General features: G+C 43.2%; 1 protein-coding gene across 11 annotated transcripts in view; it reads right to left on the bottom strand.

The window, feature by feature from the left end:
- The window catches only part of RIMS2 (regulating synaptic membrane exocytosis 2), a 680,796-nt gene that overhangs the window by 98,740 nt on the left and 565,788 nt on the right, over nucleotides 1-16,268 (bottom strand). For 8 of the 11 annotated variants that reach the window (XM_056522548.1, XM_056522549.1, XM_056522550.1 and 5 more), the window contains 2 exons: nucleotides 11,255-11,427; nucleotides 5,118-5,408 (listed from right to left, as the gene is read on the bottom strand). In XM_056522548.1, coding sequence (XP_056378523.1) covers nucleotides 5,118-5,408; nucleotides 11,255-11,427 — 464 coding nt within the window. The remainder of the gene's footprint in view (nucleotides 1-5,117; nucleotides 5,409-11,254; nucleotides 11,428-16,268) is intronic. The other 3 variants (XM_056522552.1, XM_056522551.1, XM_056522553.1) reach the window with 1 other exon arrangement.

Below are 16,268 nucleotides of genomic sequence, written 5' to 3'. Positions count from 1 at the left end.
ATAATTTCCTCTGTAGTATTCAGCAGCTAATAAGTACAGGAAGGATTAAGATTTTTTTAATAGAAGTAATTTACAAATCTGTTTCACTTTCTGGCACCAGTTGATTAAGAAAAGAAAAAAAAATCCACCGAAGTAGCCCTTTAAAGGGGTACTCCGGTGAAAAACTTTTTGTTATATCAACTGGTGCCAGAAAGTGAAACGGATTTGTAAATTACTTCTATTAAAAAATCTTAATCCTTCCTGTACTTATTAGCTGCTGAATACTACAGTGGAAATTATTTTCTTTTTGAAACACAGAGCTGTCTGCTGACATCACGAGCACAGTGCTCTTTGCTGACATCTCTGTCCATTTTAGGAACTGTTCAGAACAGCATATGTTTGCTATGGGGATTTCCTTTTACACTGGACAGTTCCTAAAATGGACAGAGATGTCAGCAGAGAGCACTGTGCTCATGATGTCAGCAGAGAGCTCTGTGTTCCAAACGGAAAATAATTTCCACTGTAGTATTCAGCAGCTAATATGTACAGGAAGGATTAAAGGGTACCTCTCATCAAATAAACTTTTGATATATTTTAGATTAATGAATGTTGAATAACTTTCCAATAGCATGTTCATGAAAAATATGCTTCTTTCTATTGTATTTTTCCCGATCAGTCCTGTCAGCAAGCATTTCTGACTCATGCTGGAGTCCTAAACACTCAGAGCTGCCAGCCTGCTTTGTTCACTGCCAAACAGGCTGTGAACAAAGCAGGCTGGCAGCTCTGAGTGTTCTCCTTTGTGAACAAAGCAGACTGGCAGCTCATAGTGTTTAGGACTCCAGCATGAGTCTGAAATGCTTGCTGCCAGGACTGGTAGGGAGACCCCTAGTGGTCATTTCTTCAAAGTGGAAAATTAAGTAGAAAGAAGCATATTTTTTAATAACATGCAATTGTAAAGTTATTCTGCATACATCAATCTATAATATATCAAAAGTTTTTTTGATGAGAGGTACCCTTTAAGATTTTTTAGTAGAAGTCATTTACAAATCTGTTTAACTTTCTGGCACCAGTTGATTTAAAAAAAAAAAAAAAACAGTTTTTCACTGGAGTACCCCTTTAAGTCAATAAGATCCATCAAGGTCCACTAGGATATATTACTCATCGGATCCATCAGTTCTGCAATGGCTCAGGTAGTAATGGAAGCCATGATGCTAGTGTAAATAGAGACTATTTTTGAAGTGTGAAGTCACCCTAATACGGAGTAGTCGTCTTGACATGGGATTAAAGGGGTACTCCGGTGATAAACATTTTTTTTTCTTAAATCAACTGGTGCCAGAAAGTTAAACAGATTTATAAATTACTTCTATTAAAAAATCTTTACCCTTCCAGTACTTTTTAGCAGCTGTATGCTACAGAGCAAATTCTTTGCTTTTTTAATTTCTTTTGTTTCTTGTCCAACTATACTTTTACCTGCAAAACCACATGACCACTGGCACCGATGGTTGATTTTTTTCCCCATGGTTTTACAGAATAAAGTGCAGTTAAAGGGGTACTCCGGTGGAAACCTTTTTGTTTATTTATTTTATCAACTGGTGCCAGAAAGTTAAACAGATTTGTAAATCATTTCTATTAAAAAATCTTTATCCTTCCAGTTCTTTTTAGCAGCTGTATTTTTTGTCTTGTCTTGTTTTGTTTTTTGTCTTGTCCACAGTGCTCTCTGCTGACACCTGATGCCCGTATCAGGAACTGTCCAGAGCAGGAGAGAATCCCCATAGCAAACCTATGTTACTCTGGACAGTTCCTGTGTCCAGCACTGTGGACGAGACAAAAAAGAAATTAAAAAAGAAAATAATTTCCTCTGTAGCAAACAGCTGCTAAAAAGTACTGGAAGGATAAAGATTTTTTTTAATATAAGTAATTTACAAATCTGTTTAACTTTCTGGCATCAGTTCATTTAAAAAAAAAAAAAAAGAAGTTTTCCACCGGCGTACCCCTTTAACCTCTGGAGTAGGCCTTGTTATAGGGTGAAAAGATGGACCCCCTTTTTGTAGGTCACTCTGCAACTTCTTGAGGACTGCTCACAACTACCTTATGGCAGGGTTTCCCAACCAGGGTGCCTCCAGCAGCTGCAAAACTACAACCCCCATCATGCACGGACAGCCATTGGCTGTCTGGGCATGACGGAAGCTGTCATTTTGCAACTGCTGGAGGCACCCTTATTGGGAAACACTCCTCTAAGGTTATGCGAAAACTTCAATATTTGCACATTCTATCATTCAAATGCAATCAAATAGCAGAACCATGGTGTGTATGGACAGTCTAATAGATTTGTAGGATATAGGAAGTGACCTATAAACCTAATAAAGGGGAGAAAGAAGTAGAAGTTACACCTGGGCCCTAAAGCCTGAGGGGGCCCATCTGTCACGTATGAAAACAGAGTTCTTTAAATAGCATAGGACAGGTGCAGGCCTTATTATAGATTTTGTACTTAGGCCCAGGAGCAACCAGCTGGGTCCAGGAGCCCCGTAGACTTGCATTGAGGGGGTGGGGTCATGATGTCACACGGGGGCGGAGTCGAGACGTCACGATACTTCGGCCCCGTGGTCGTGAGGCTTCAGACTCGGAGCTTCCAGTGTGAAGCTGACTCAGGTGGGTGCCGCATGAGAGATTGCGGGGGTCCCCAGCGGCAGGCCCCCCACCATCACACATCTTATCCCCTATCCTTTGTATAGGGGATAAGATGTCTTAGGGCCGGAGTACCCCTTTAAGCCTCTGGAAGTAACTACATAGGACAGTCATTAGCATGAAAACGACATGGCCAGAATGATACATTTTTAAGAACTCTCAGAACGGTAGAAGGGGATCTCCAGTCCAAACTCTACACACATTGGGGGAGATTTATCAAAACCTGTGCAGAGGAAGAGTGGTGCAGTTGCCCATAGCAACCAATCAGATTGCTTCTTTCATTTTCCACAGGCCTCTTTAGAGGCCTGTGGAAAATGAAAGAAGCAATCTGATTGGTTGCTATGGGCAACTGCACCACTCTTCCTCTGCACAGGTTTTGATAAATCTCCCCCATTGACCTCCAAACGGCAATAAAAAGCCTCGGCTATTCTACTGCTTGTCTATGATATGTTAGATAAGGTGAATGATGTCTGCACAAGCTGTACCATAGAAGTGGGGGGCAGCTCCAATTATGTGATTTACATATTTACTTTGAAACTCATTTGTAGTGAAGAACATAATGTACCTGGATGATTAGGTAACTATGATGTGTCTGCTGGATGGCGACCAATTTCTTGTACTAATATACAGTAGATGAAAATGGGAGAGAAGCAGCGTCTCATTTGCATACATTGTAAAATCAGTGTACCTGTCATATCAAAAAAAAAAATAATGCTTCTATATGTTACTCACTAGGTCATGCAGATTCTTTAAATGTCTTTTTATGTGTCCAGCTTCTGTATTTGGCTCACAAATCTCTCTCTTCTGATACTCACTCATTCTGGCATCCACTGCTCAGGAATGGGCGTGTCCAAGGCAATCACTGAGCCCGCCTTCACTCACCATTCATTCACTTCCTCACTGAATCTGCTGCGCTTTTCATCCAATCACTGCATGCTTCTCTATATCCCTCTCCTCTGTGTTTTTGGGCCAGAGTGAGCACAGAAGAGCGCTAGTCCCGCCCTCACTTCCTGAACTTTGTCACTGCATGTGCTTCAGCTTGGACAAAATAAATGCTGCAACTGGACAGGAATATGAATTGGATAGTATGGAGACCCCTAGTGATATTTTCTATAAGCCATCATTTCTATAAAAAGGAAATAACTTTTATAAAGTTATTTTATAAATTCTATTAAAAGTATATTGAAAAAAGGTAAATTTTTTACAACACATAAAAAGTTTTGGGTTCTAACAGTGCCCATTTAATTGTCCCGACCTGATCACAAAATGGGTTAGTGTTTGTCAGGGGGATTAACCTCACTCATTACAGAATTATTGGTTCTGCCTCAGTTGTGACAAAGGGGATAATTCAAAATAATCCCCTATTTTATGGACAGGGGATAACAAGCTGGTTGATAGAGGTCCAACGACTGGACCCCCCCAAACACACAGAACACGAGGAAAACATGGTGTGCTTCATTCATTTAGGGGACAGTTAGTTAAAGGGGTACTCCACCCCTAGACATCTTATCCCCTGTACAAAGGATAGGGGATAAGATGTCTGATCACGGGGGTCCCGCTGCTGGGGACCCCCACAATATAGCATGCGGCACCCATCTGTTACTGCTCCCGAAGCGCTGGAGGGTCTGGCTCCCGACCACGGGAACGGAAGATCGTGACGTCACGACTCCTCCCCTGTGTGATGTCACACCCCGCCCCCTCAATGCAAGTCTATGTGAGGGGGCGTGACGGCTGTCACGCCCCCTCCCATAGACTTGCATTGAGGGGGCGGGGCATGACGTCACACGGGGGGCGGAGTCGTGACATCACGATCTTCCGTTCCCGTGGTCGGGAGCCAGACCCTCCAGCGCTTCCGGAGCAGTAACAGGAGGGTGCCGCATGCTACACTGTGGGGGTCCCCAGGGGCGGGACACCCGCGATCAGATGCAAGAGAGGTGGTTTACACAAACCCCAATTAAAAATAGGCATTTTTGTGGGTGTTTCAAGGGTGCCTCTGGGGAGGGGTGAATAGGGGTGGCTTGAATGTCCTGAATTCATTATTTTATTTTTAAACATTGACAAATATAAGATGAACATCATCAGATCAGACTAAGCGTGCTCTTTAGAAGTAACACTAAACCTACAAACGAATTACAACAGGTGGTAATGTTTCCCAAATTGTCTAAAGCATTTAAATGGAATAAAGGACTAAATTATGTTCATCTGGAGAGTAAAGGAGGGAGGAGCTAAACAATCTTTCTGCCCTACTGCTAAACAGGACAGAGGGGGGAGGCTCCTGCTGCAGCCAACTGTCTAGTAGCCAGAAGGAGATCAGGGGAGGAATATCTACAATATTTTTTAGGCGTTTTCTATTTTCAGCATTCCATTAACTAGGTGTGAAAAAATACTACAGGAAACATGAGAAATGCTATAAACTATCTAGGAGGGTTACGTTGCGAGGATGAACATGTTACCTGATGTCATTCTCTGACAACCTCCTTGGCAGATCCTCTTTGTGATTTTCTTCAGGTTCATGCGTTTCTCCATCTTTCTCCGCCTGCAGGATCTCTTCCTCTATGGAGCCCTTACTTCCCCTCTTGGTTGCGTTCTCCCTGGCTCTCTGGACCTCCTCTGCTACTTTCTCACTATCCATTTCCTCCTGCCTAACTTCCTCATCCTCCTCAGGGAAGCCCAGGTCCTTGTGGTTCTCCCCTCCCTGCCCTCCATCTCTCCTATCACTTCTTTCCTCTATTTCTCTCAATCTTCTAATGGAGCCCAATGGACAGGAAAAGAAGCATGCAAGTAGAAAAGAAAAGATGAGGGTTAGAGCCAAGAAAGAAACATGCAAAACATGCAGGACACCAGAGGAAAGACTCTGTTCACACTAGCGTCATGGCTTTAAAGGGGTTATCCAGGAAAAAACTTTTTTTTTTACATATCAACTGGCTCCAGAAAGTTAAACAGATTTGTAAATTACTTCTATTAAAAAAAATCTTAATCCTTTCAGTACTTATGAGCTTCTGAAGTTAAGGTTGTTCTTTTCTGTCTAAGTCCTCTCTGATGACATGTGTCTCTTAGTTTAGAAGAGGTTTGCTATGGGGATTTGCTTCTAAACTGGGCGGTTCTCGAGACACGTGTCATCAGAGAGCACTTAGACAGAAAAGAACAGCCTTAAAGGGGTATTCCAGGCTTTTTTATATATATATATATATCAACTGGCTCCGGAAAGTTAAACAGATTTGTAAATTACTTCTATTAAAAAATCTTAATACTTCCAATAGTTATTAGCTTCTGAAGTTGAGTTGCTGTTTTCTGTCTAACTGCTTTCTGATGACTCACGTCCCGGGAGCTGTCCAGTTCCTATGGGGATATTCTCCCATCATGCACAGCTCCCGGGACGTGACATCATCATTGAGCAGTTAGACGGAAAACTTCAGAAGCTAATAACTATTGGAAGGATTAAGATTTTTAAATAGAAGTAATTTACAAATCTGTTTAACTTTCCGGAGCCAGTTGATATATAAAAAAAAGTTTTGGCCTGGAATATCCCTTTAACTTCAGAAGCACATAAGTACTGAAAGGATTAAGATTTTTTAATAGAAGTCATTTACAAATATGTTTAACTTTCTGGAGCCAGTTGAGATATATATTTATATATATAAAAATTCTGGATAACCCCTTTAATGTGGCAGCTTTCACACAGATCTCGATGGATACTGACAGACCATAGTGAAGTATAATCAGGTCCATCACAATTCCTTTGCTGCTCTGGTATTTTTGATGAAAAGAACAGTTCTGCACATTGCTCTATTATTGCGATGAAAAAAAACCCTGATGAAAACTGCATAACGCAAATGTGAACAGAGATTTAGGGGAAGACATGCAAAATAAAACAAAGAATGACTGCAAATATAATGAAGAATATATCAAAAAGGAAGAATATGCCAACTTCTAAGGCTAGGTTCACACTACGGAATCTCTGGGTAGAACATTTCTGCCTGAAGATTCCGAGTGCGGCCAGTACGACTTAATCAGTTGGCGCTAGGACCGCACGGACACTGCAGTCTCCAATAGACTGCAATGTGTTCTGCGAGTATTTCCGCCTGAAGAATGAGCAACGCCATTCTTCAGGCGGATTTTCCGTTCACAAATTCCGCTTTACAAATTCCGAAGTGTGAATTTGTGAACGGAAACCCATTCAGTACACTATACAGTTAAAGGGGTTATCCAGGAAAAAAGCTTTTTTTTATATATATATATCAACTGGTTCAAGAAAGTTAAACAGATTTGTTAATTACTTCTATTAAAAAATCATAATCCTTTCAGTACTTATGAGCTTCTGAAGTTAAGGTTGTTCTTTTCTGTCTAAGTGCTCTCTGATGACACGTGTCTCGTGAACCACCCGGTTTAGAAGAGGTTTGCTATGGGGATTTGCTTCTAAACTGGGCGGTTCCCGAGACAGGTGTCATCAGAGAGGATTTAGACAGAAAAGAACAACCTTAACTTCAGCTCATAAGTACTGAAAGGATTAAGATTTTTTTAATAGAAGTAATTTACAAATCTGTTTAGCTTTCTGGAGCCAGTTGACATATATAAAAAAGTTTTTTTCCTGGAATACCCCTTTAAGCAAGCGGAATTTCCGCCTGTAATTTCAAAGCAGAATTCCAGGCGGAAATTCTGTAGTGTGAACCTAGCCTAAAAGTCTAAGCCAGTGTTTCCCAACCAGGGTGCCTCCAGATGTTGCAAAACTACAACTCCCAGCATGCCCGGACAGCCTTTGGCTTTGGCTGTCCGGGCATGCTGGGAGTTGTAGTTTTGCAACATCTGGAGGCACCTTGGTTGGGAAACACTGGTCTAAGCTCTGCTATCAATAACATATGTCATGCTACAGAGTACCTATTATTTTTACAAACTTCTGGTGGTCTTGGTGCTGAGACCCCAATCCTAAAACGGGGGCAGTTGGCTCGACTCATTTTTCTCAGAGATCTGAACAAGTGGAGTATAGACTGATAGACATGCTATGAATCCATACACCCAGGGGTCAAGTCCTGGGAAATAAAAGTGTGGGAACTCACCCAAGATTTTCACTCAAGGGAACAGTGTTCCTGCTGTGGAAAAAGTGCAGGAACTCCGTTCCCATGTGCTCCTGCAGGACTTGACCCCTGCATACACCCCACATTCCGCTTTCTGAATAGAGCCGAATAGAAACACACAGACCCCACTGGTGAAAACTTTACTATAACATGCCATAGGTGTATTAGCCAGGACATTTTATGTTTTATATGTTGAAACCATGAATATGAATAAATTCTTAATAAAGATTCAACAGGACTAGAGATGAGCGAAGTTACAGAAAATTCGATTCGTCACGAACTTCTCGGCTCGGCAGTTGATGACTTATCCTGCGTCAAATTAGTTCAGCTTTCCGGTGCTCCAGTCTCCTAGGACTGTATCCACTTTTTCCAGCCCACCGGAGCACCTGAAAGCTGAACTAATTTATGCAGGAAAATCCATCAACTGCCGAGCCGAGAAGTTCGTGACTAATCGAATTTACTGTAAATTCGCTCATCTCTAAACAGGACCATTAAATGGGTACTCCGGTAAAAAAAAACTTTTTTTTTTTTTTTTAAATCAACTGGTGCCAGAAAGTTAAACAGATTTGTAAATGACTTCTATTAAAAAATCTTAATCCTTCCTGTACTTGTTAGCTGCTGAATACTACAGTGGAAATTCTTTTCTTTTTGAAACACAGAGCTGTCTGCTGACATTATGAGCACAGTGCTCTCTGCTGACATTATGAGCACAGTGCTCTCTGCTGACATCTCTGTCCAGTTTAGGAACTGTCCAGAGTAAAAGGAAATCCCCATAGCAAACATATGCTGTTCTGGACAGTTCCTAAAATGGACAGAGATGCCAGCAGAGAGCACTGTGCTTGTGATGTCAGCAGAGAGCTCTGTGTTTCAAAAAGAAAAGAATTTCCACTGTAGTATTCAGCAGCTAACAAGTACAGGAAGGATTAAGATTTTTTAATTGAGGTACTTTATAAATCTGTTTAACTTTCTGGCACCAGTTGATTAAAAAAAAAAAAAAAAAAAAATAGTTTTTCGCCGGAGTACCCCTTTAAGGTGTTTTAGGATCTACTAAAAAACAAATAAGTAATATCCATTAAGGAAAGATGTATGAGGTTCTCCAGCTCCCCAGCAGATGGTTAAAACCCCAAGTCTAGGCATTATACAAAAATGGCGAGCTAAAAACGCAACCATAATGCCAACACATTTCAAACCATACTGTTCTTAAAGGGGTACTCCACTGGAAAACATTTTCTTTTAAATCAACTAGTGTCAGAAAGTTAAACAGATTTGTAATTTACTTCTATTCAAAAATCTTAATCTTTCCAGTACTTATCAGCTGCTGTATACTCCAGAAGAAGTTCTTTTCTTTTTAAATTTCCCTTGTGCCTGACCACAGTGCTCTCTGCTGACACCCCTGTCTATGTCAGGAACTGTCCAGAGCAAGAGAGTTTTGCAATGGGGATTTGTTCCTACTCTGGACAGTTCCTAAAATAGACAGAGGTGTCAGAAGAGAGCACTGTGTAGTATACAGCAGCTGATAAGTACTGGATGGATTAAGATTTTTAAACAGAAGTAATTTATAAATCTGTTTAACTTTCTGGCACCAGTTGATTTAAAAGAAAATGTTTTCCAGTGGGGTACCCCTTTAATCATGGCACGAGTTACAAGCACTGTCTATCCCTCTTTATATATCCTAATATACTAGTGAGAGCAATGTAACAAGAAAATGTCTCCCAGGCAATATCCCAAGAGAGGGGAAACACAAGCATGCACAAATTGCAGTTGTAGTTTTGCAACAGCAGGAGGCACACTGTTAGGCCATTAGTTTCCAACCTTTAGTTTCATTGCCCTTGCAAAACTACAACTTCCAGCATGCCCAGACCCTCACATGGAGTAGTGTTGCAACAGCTGGAAAGCACAATAGTTTGGTTTTTACGTTAAATAATGGCCAATAGGTTAGAAGAAAATGGCTTTTTTTTCCCCAAAAAAAACAGCACCACTTGTTCATGGAATGTGTCTGTATTAAAGAGAACAGGATTGACTTAAAATACCGCACCGAGCCATTGGAAAGGCATGGGGCTGGTTTTGAAAGAAAGTAGCAGTGTTATTCTAATCTAGTACATCCTTTACATACTTAAAGGGGTACTCTGGTGGAAAACTTTTTATTTATTTTTTTAAATCAACTGGTGCCAGAAAGTTAAACAGATTTGTAAATTACTTCTATTAAAAAAATCTTAATCCTCCCAATATTTATTAGCTGCTGAATACTACAGAGGAAATTCTTTTCCTTTTGTATCACAGAGCTCTCTGCTGACATCACGAGCACAGTGCTCTCTGCTGACATCTCTGTCCATTTTAAGAACTGTCCAGAGTAGAAGAAAATCCCCCATAGCAAACATATGCTGCTCTGGCCAGTTCCTAAAATGGAAAGAGATGTCAGCAGAGAGCATTTTCTCTGTAGTATTATGCAGCTAATAAGTACTGGAAGGATTAAGATTTTTTAATAGAAGTTATTTACAAATCTGTTTAACTTTCTGGCACCAGTTGATTTAAAAAAAAAAAAAAAAAAAAAAGGTTTTCACCGGAGTACCCCTTTAGTTCACATTGATGAATTATTGGCCTGAAGTCAATATTGGCTATTAAGCCACACAATAGCACTATTTAACATGGAGAGAAGTGGTGTAGATGGATTAGGATCTTACCTTTACTTATCAGTCCTGGCAAAAATGATGCACTGTTAGGCTGGGTTCACACTAGGCTTTGGAATTCCGCTCAGAAATTCCGGTGCGGCAAAATCTCATTGAGATTTGGGATTCCGCTGCACAGCGCACACGATGGAATTTCAGTGGCGGAGTTTTTCACCATGCAAGTTCATCCGCAGAAAGAATTAACTAATTATTTCGGCAGAATACGCATGGAATACATTGCCGTCTATGGGGACAGCAATGTCCGTGCAATCTTAGCGCCGAGTAATTCGGTCTGCGTCGGCCGCCCTCAGCATTTATGAGATTCCATAATGTGAACCTAGACAATGTGCAGGCCCTAAACAAAGTATAAGGCAGTGTCGGAGTCATGCCTAGAGTGTTCCTTTAAAGGGGTATTCCGGTCCAAAACTATTTTTTTTATATCAACTGGCTCCAGAAAGTTAAACAGATTTGTAAATTACTTATAGTACTTAACAGCTGCTGAAGTTGAGTTCTTCTTTTCTGTCTGACAACAGTGCTCTCTGCTAACACCTCAGTCTGTCTCAGGAACTGTCCAGAGGCAGGAGAGGTTTGCTATGGGGATTTGCTGCTACTCTGGACAGTTCCTGACATGGACAGAGGTGTCAGCAGAGAGCACTGTGGTCAGACAGAAAAACAACTCAACTTCAGTGGCTGATAAGTACTGTTAGGATTAAGATTTTTTAATAGAAGTAATTTACAAATCTGTTTAACTTTCTGGAGCCAGTGGATATGAAAAAATTGTTTTTCACTGGAATACCCCTTTAATATTTTATTTCCTGGCCTTCAGATACAAGACATTATAACAGGCCTCACCTTATTTTGGTGTTCCCTCGCGGCCGCTCTGACTGCACAGACATGTAGCTGGTACTGCTAAATCGGGAGGCACTGCTTGTCCTGGATACAGCAGACACGTCGCTCACGTCACTGTCTGACGACTTGTTGGAGACATTGTCCGATCCTCTCTGCGGATCCCGGCCTGACCGATACTGGAACACAAATCACACAATCCACTCAACCGCACTGGGGACATAGACACAGACAGTGTAAACAGACGGTGTACATCGTTTTGTGGGCAGCCATCTTGCCGGAGCTGCTGATTTGGGGACCGATTTAAAGGCTTGACTATCAAACGAGAAGGATCATTTATGCACCAGGAAATGTGAGGTGGTGATTTTTTTTTTTAACAAGTTAGAACAAAGCGATCAACCACAGAACAAGGGTTTGCTCGTTGATCAGATGGTAACTGGTCCTATTACACAGGAGGATAATGTTGGTCTGTACGGCTGGTGTCTGGACAGTTTTGAGGGCATGCTCTGTGACCTGTGCAAAGATAACTGCAGTGAGAGGGAGGAGGGAAGTCCATCACCTATTGTCATGTTATCTGCTTACAGCTTTAAAGGGGTACTCCGGCCCAGTGGCGTTGCGACCCGGGTGCGGGGGGTGCGGGCCGCACCGGGTGACACCAACCTAATGGGGTGACACCAAGACGCTCCGCAGCACCCGCACCCCCTCCCCAGCTACACTGAAACCCCCCCTATGTGCCCGACCGGCCTCCCATCCGTCAGCACACCCCCCCCTGTGCTGTGTGTGCGGTGCGCCCGTCTGTTAGCAACCCCCCCCCCCCCCTTTCAGTGCGCCCGTCCGTCCGTCATCAGGCCCCCCCCCTCACCTTCACCAGTACTGTGCCCGGCCTCCGCTCCCACGTCTGCGCCGGCCTGACGTCACACCGCATGGCCGCGCAGGGGGACGTCAGTTACGTCACTCGCATTGCGCCCGGTGAGAAGGATCGCTGCGCTGGATGGGTGAGTGTGCGTGTCTGTCTCTATCTATGTTTGTGTGTGTGACTCTGTGTGTGACTCTGTGTGTGACTCTGTGTGTTTGTGTGACTCTGTGTGTGTGTGTGTGACTGTGTGTGTGTGACTGTGTGTCTCTCTGACTGTGTGTGTTTGTGTGTGTGTCTCTCTGTGTTGTATGTGTTTTTTTTTTGTGTGTGTGTGCATGTGTGTGTGTGTGTGTGTGTGTGTGTGTGTGTGAGACTTTGACGCATTGTGGGGAACCTGCGGCCTAATGTGGGGAGTCTATGCGGCCTAATGTGGGGAGTCTATGCTACCTAATGTGGGGAGTCTATGATACCTAATGTGGGGAGTCTATGCTAGCTAATGTGGGGAATCTGTGCTACCGAATGTGGGGAAACTGCTACCTAATGTGGGGAATCTGTGCTACCTAATATGGGGAAATTGCTACCTAATGTGGGGTAACTGGTACCTACCTAATGTGGGGAAACTGGTACCAAATGTGGGGAATCTATGCTGCCTAATGTGGGGAAAAGATGCTACCTAATGTGGGGAAACTGCTACCTACCTAATGTGGGGGAACTGCTGCCTACCTAATGCTCCCCCCCCCCTGGCAGTAGCACCCTCATCATCCGCCAGCAACTACCCCCCCCCCCCCCCCCAGCAGCACCTCCATCAGCAGATCCTGATGGTGGATGATGGCGGTGCTCCTGCCAGGAGGATGATCCTGCCGATGGATGATGGGGGTGATACTGCCAGGGGGGATGGCCAGTAGCACCCTCATCATCCTTCAGCAACACCCCCCCCCCAGTAGTAGCACCCCCATCATCCACTAGCAACACCACCAATACCCCCCTCCCGTGGTAATAGCATCAGCTAACGGATGTTGAGGGGTGTTACTGCGGTTGTGGTATTATATTCAGAGGGTGCACTGTATGGCAACGTTATATTCAGAGGGCGCAGTTTGTGGTAGTGTTATATTCAGAGGGCACAGTGGGTGGTAGTATTATGAACAGAGGGCGCAGTTTGTGGTAGTATTATTAGAGATGAGCGAACTTACAGTAAATTCGATTCGTCACGAACTTGTCGGCTCAGCAGTTGATGACTTATCCTGCGTAAATTAGTTCAGCCTTCAGGTGCTCTGGTGGGCTGGAAAAGGTGGATACATTCATAGGAAAGATTCTCCTCGGACAATATCCACCTTTTCCAGCCCACGGGAGCACCTGAAAGCTGAACTAATTTATGCAGGAAAAGCTATCAACTGCCGAGCCGAGAAGTTTGTGACGAGTTGAATTTACTGTAGTTTGCTCATCTCTAAGTATTATATTCAGAGGGCGCAGTGGGTGGTAGTAATATATTCAGAGTGTACAGTATGTGTTGGTATTATATTCAGAGGGTACAGTATGTGATAGTATTATATTCAGGGGTACAGTATGTGATAGTTTTATATTCAGGGGTACAGTATGTGATAGTATTATATTCAGGGGTACAGTATGTGGCAGATTTATATTCAGAGGGTACAGTATATGGTAGTATTATATTCAGAGGGTACAGTATGTGATAGTATTATTCAGGGGTACAGTATGTGGCAGATTTATATTCAGAGCGTACAGTATGTGTTGGTATTATATTCAGAATGTACAGTGTGTGGTATTATTATATTCAGTGGGTATGGTGTATGGAAGGTTTATAATCAAAGAGTATAGTGTATAGTAGTATTATATTTAGAGGATACAGTGTCTGTCAGGTTTATAATAATAATTGTTTTCATATAGAGGATGAGAATGCGCTGACATAGAGAGGAGACGTCTGGGCGTCACATTCTACAGACAGAAGTTTTAGCTCTACCAGGCGGTATGTACCATCTGAATTAGATAAGGGAAGACTATAGAGAAGACATCACCTGTAGTCACTGATATCATTGTATATTCTCCTCACTATAGAGAAGACGTCACCTGTAATCACTGATATCATTGTGTATTCTCCTCACTATAGAGAAGATGTCACCTGTAGTCACTGATATCATTGTACATTCTCCTCTCTGTGTCCTATCAGAGCTGTAGTCGCTTGTCAGTTCTACAGTTATGGTCAGTGAAACTACAACTCCCAGCATAACCTCACCACTGCATAAAGGGGTACTCTACTGGAAAACATTTTTTTTAATCAACTGGTGCTACAAAGTTAAACAGATTTGTAAATTACTTCTATTTAAAAATCTTAATCCTTCCAGTACTTATTAGCTGCTGTATAAGCGATTCACAGGAAGTTATTTTCTTTTTTAATTTCTTTTCTGTCTGACCACAGTGCTCTGTGCTGACACCTCTGTCCATGTCAAGAACTGTCCATAGTAGGAGCAAATCCCCATAGCAAACCTATCCTGCTCTGGACAGTTCCTGACATGGACAGAGGTGTCAGCAAATAGCACTGTGGTCAGATTGGAAAGAACTACGCAACTTCCTGTGGAGCATACACCAGCTTTTAAGTACTGTAAGTATTAAGATTTTAAATAGAAGTAATTTAAAAATCTGTTTAACTTTCTGGCACCAGTTGATATAAAAGTAAATGTTTTCCAGTGGAGTACCCCTTTAAGTAATTCTGGGAGCTGTATATTTAAATGGTGAAAACTTCTTTAACACTTTCCCATTCTGTGGCAACTGGTATATCTGATTATTATACTGGAATTTCTCACAATGCGCTACAACAGTGGTGTCTGTCACAACAGGCTAAAAACTTACTGGGGGGAGGGGGTAGGTATGGGGGTGACACAATTTTCTACCGCACCGGGTGACACCAACCCTAGCAACGCCACTGGCTCCGGCCCTAAGAGATCTTATCCATTATCCAAAGGATAGGGGATAAGATGTCTTACCGCGAGGGTCCCGCCGCTGGGGACCCCCACAATCTTTCATTCGGCCTCTTGGAGCTGCACGCCGCGGTGCCAGCTCACAAACTGCCGGGTGCCGACCACGGGGCCGAAGTATCGTGACATCACAACTCCGCCCATGTGTGACATCACCCCCGCCCCCGCTATGCAAGTCTATGGGAGGGGGCGTGACGGCAGTCACGCCCCCTCCCATAGACTTGCATAGCGGGGGGTGACGCCACACGGGGGTGGAGTCGTGACGTATAGACTTGCATAGCGGAGGAGGGGGGGTGACGACACACGGGGGTGGAGTCGTGACGTATAGACTTGCATAGCGGAGGAGGGGGGGGGGTGACGACACACGGGGGTGGAGTCGTGACGTCACGATACTCCGGCTCCGTGGTCGGCACCCAGCTGTTTGTGAGCTGGCAGCGCGGCATGCAGCTCAAAGAGGTGGGTGCCGAATGCAAGATTGCGGGGGTCCCACGCGGCGGGACCCCCCGCGGTCAGACATCTTATCCCCTATCCTTTGGATAGTGGATAAGATGTCTTAGGGCCGGAGTACCCCCTTTAAAATAAAGATGTTACCTTTCATTGTAATCCTGCCTGTGATAAGAGTGAAAGGTCTTCTGTCACATGATTTCTACAGAACAGAAAATGAATGCAATAACCGTCTTCAATAAAAAAAAAAAAAAACTGTCAGCAGCTTTATGCTGCCCGAATGCAGCATGAAACAATAATGATGACAGGTTCCCTTTTATGTTGCTGTTAGGCAGCAGGTTGTCCTGTTCATTCTTATTAGACGAAAACACTTCTTTGTCCTGTGTAGAGATGAGCGAATTTACAGTAAATTTGATTCGTCACGAACTTCTCGGCTCGGCAGTTGATGACTTTATCTTGTATAAATTAGTTCAGCTTTCAGGTGCTCCCGTGGGCTGGAAAAGGTGGATACAGTCCTAGGAGACTCTTGCCTAGGAATGTATCCACCTTTTCCAGCCCACCGGAGCACCTGAAAGTTGAACTAATTTATGCAGGAAAAGTCATCAACTGCCGAGCCGAGAAGTTTGTGACGAATCGAATTTACTGTAAGTTCGCTCATCTCTAGTCCTGTTATAAAGCTTCTTTCCTGGGACCCTCCCTTCCTGTAAGACTGTATCCAAGGGATAGGGGA

Source organism: Hyla sarda, chromosome 5 (genome assembly GCF_029499605.1).
Source record: "Hyla sarda isolate aHylSar1 chromosome 5, aHylSar1.hap1, whole genome shotgun sequence".
In the NCBI taxonomy this organism is placed as follows: domain Eukaryota; kingdom Metazoa; phylum Chordata; class Amphibia; order Anura; family Hylidae; genus Hyla; species Hyla sarda.
This window is presented reverse-complemented; position numbering and strand designations above follow the sequence as displayed.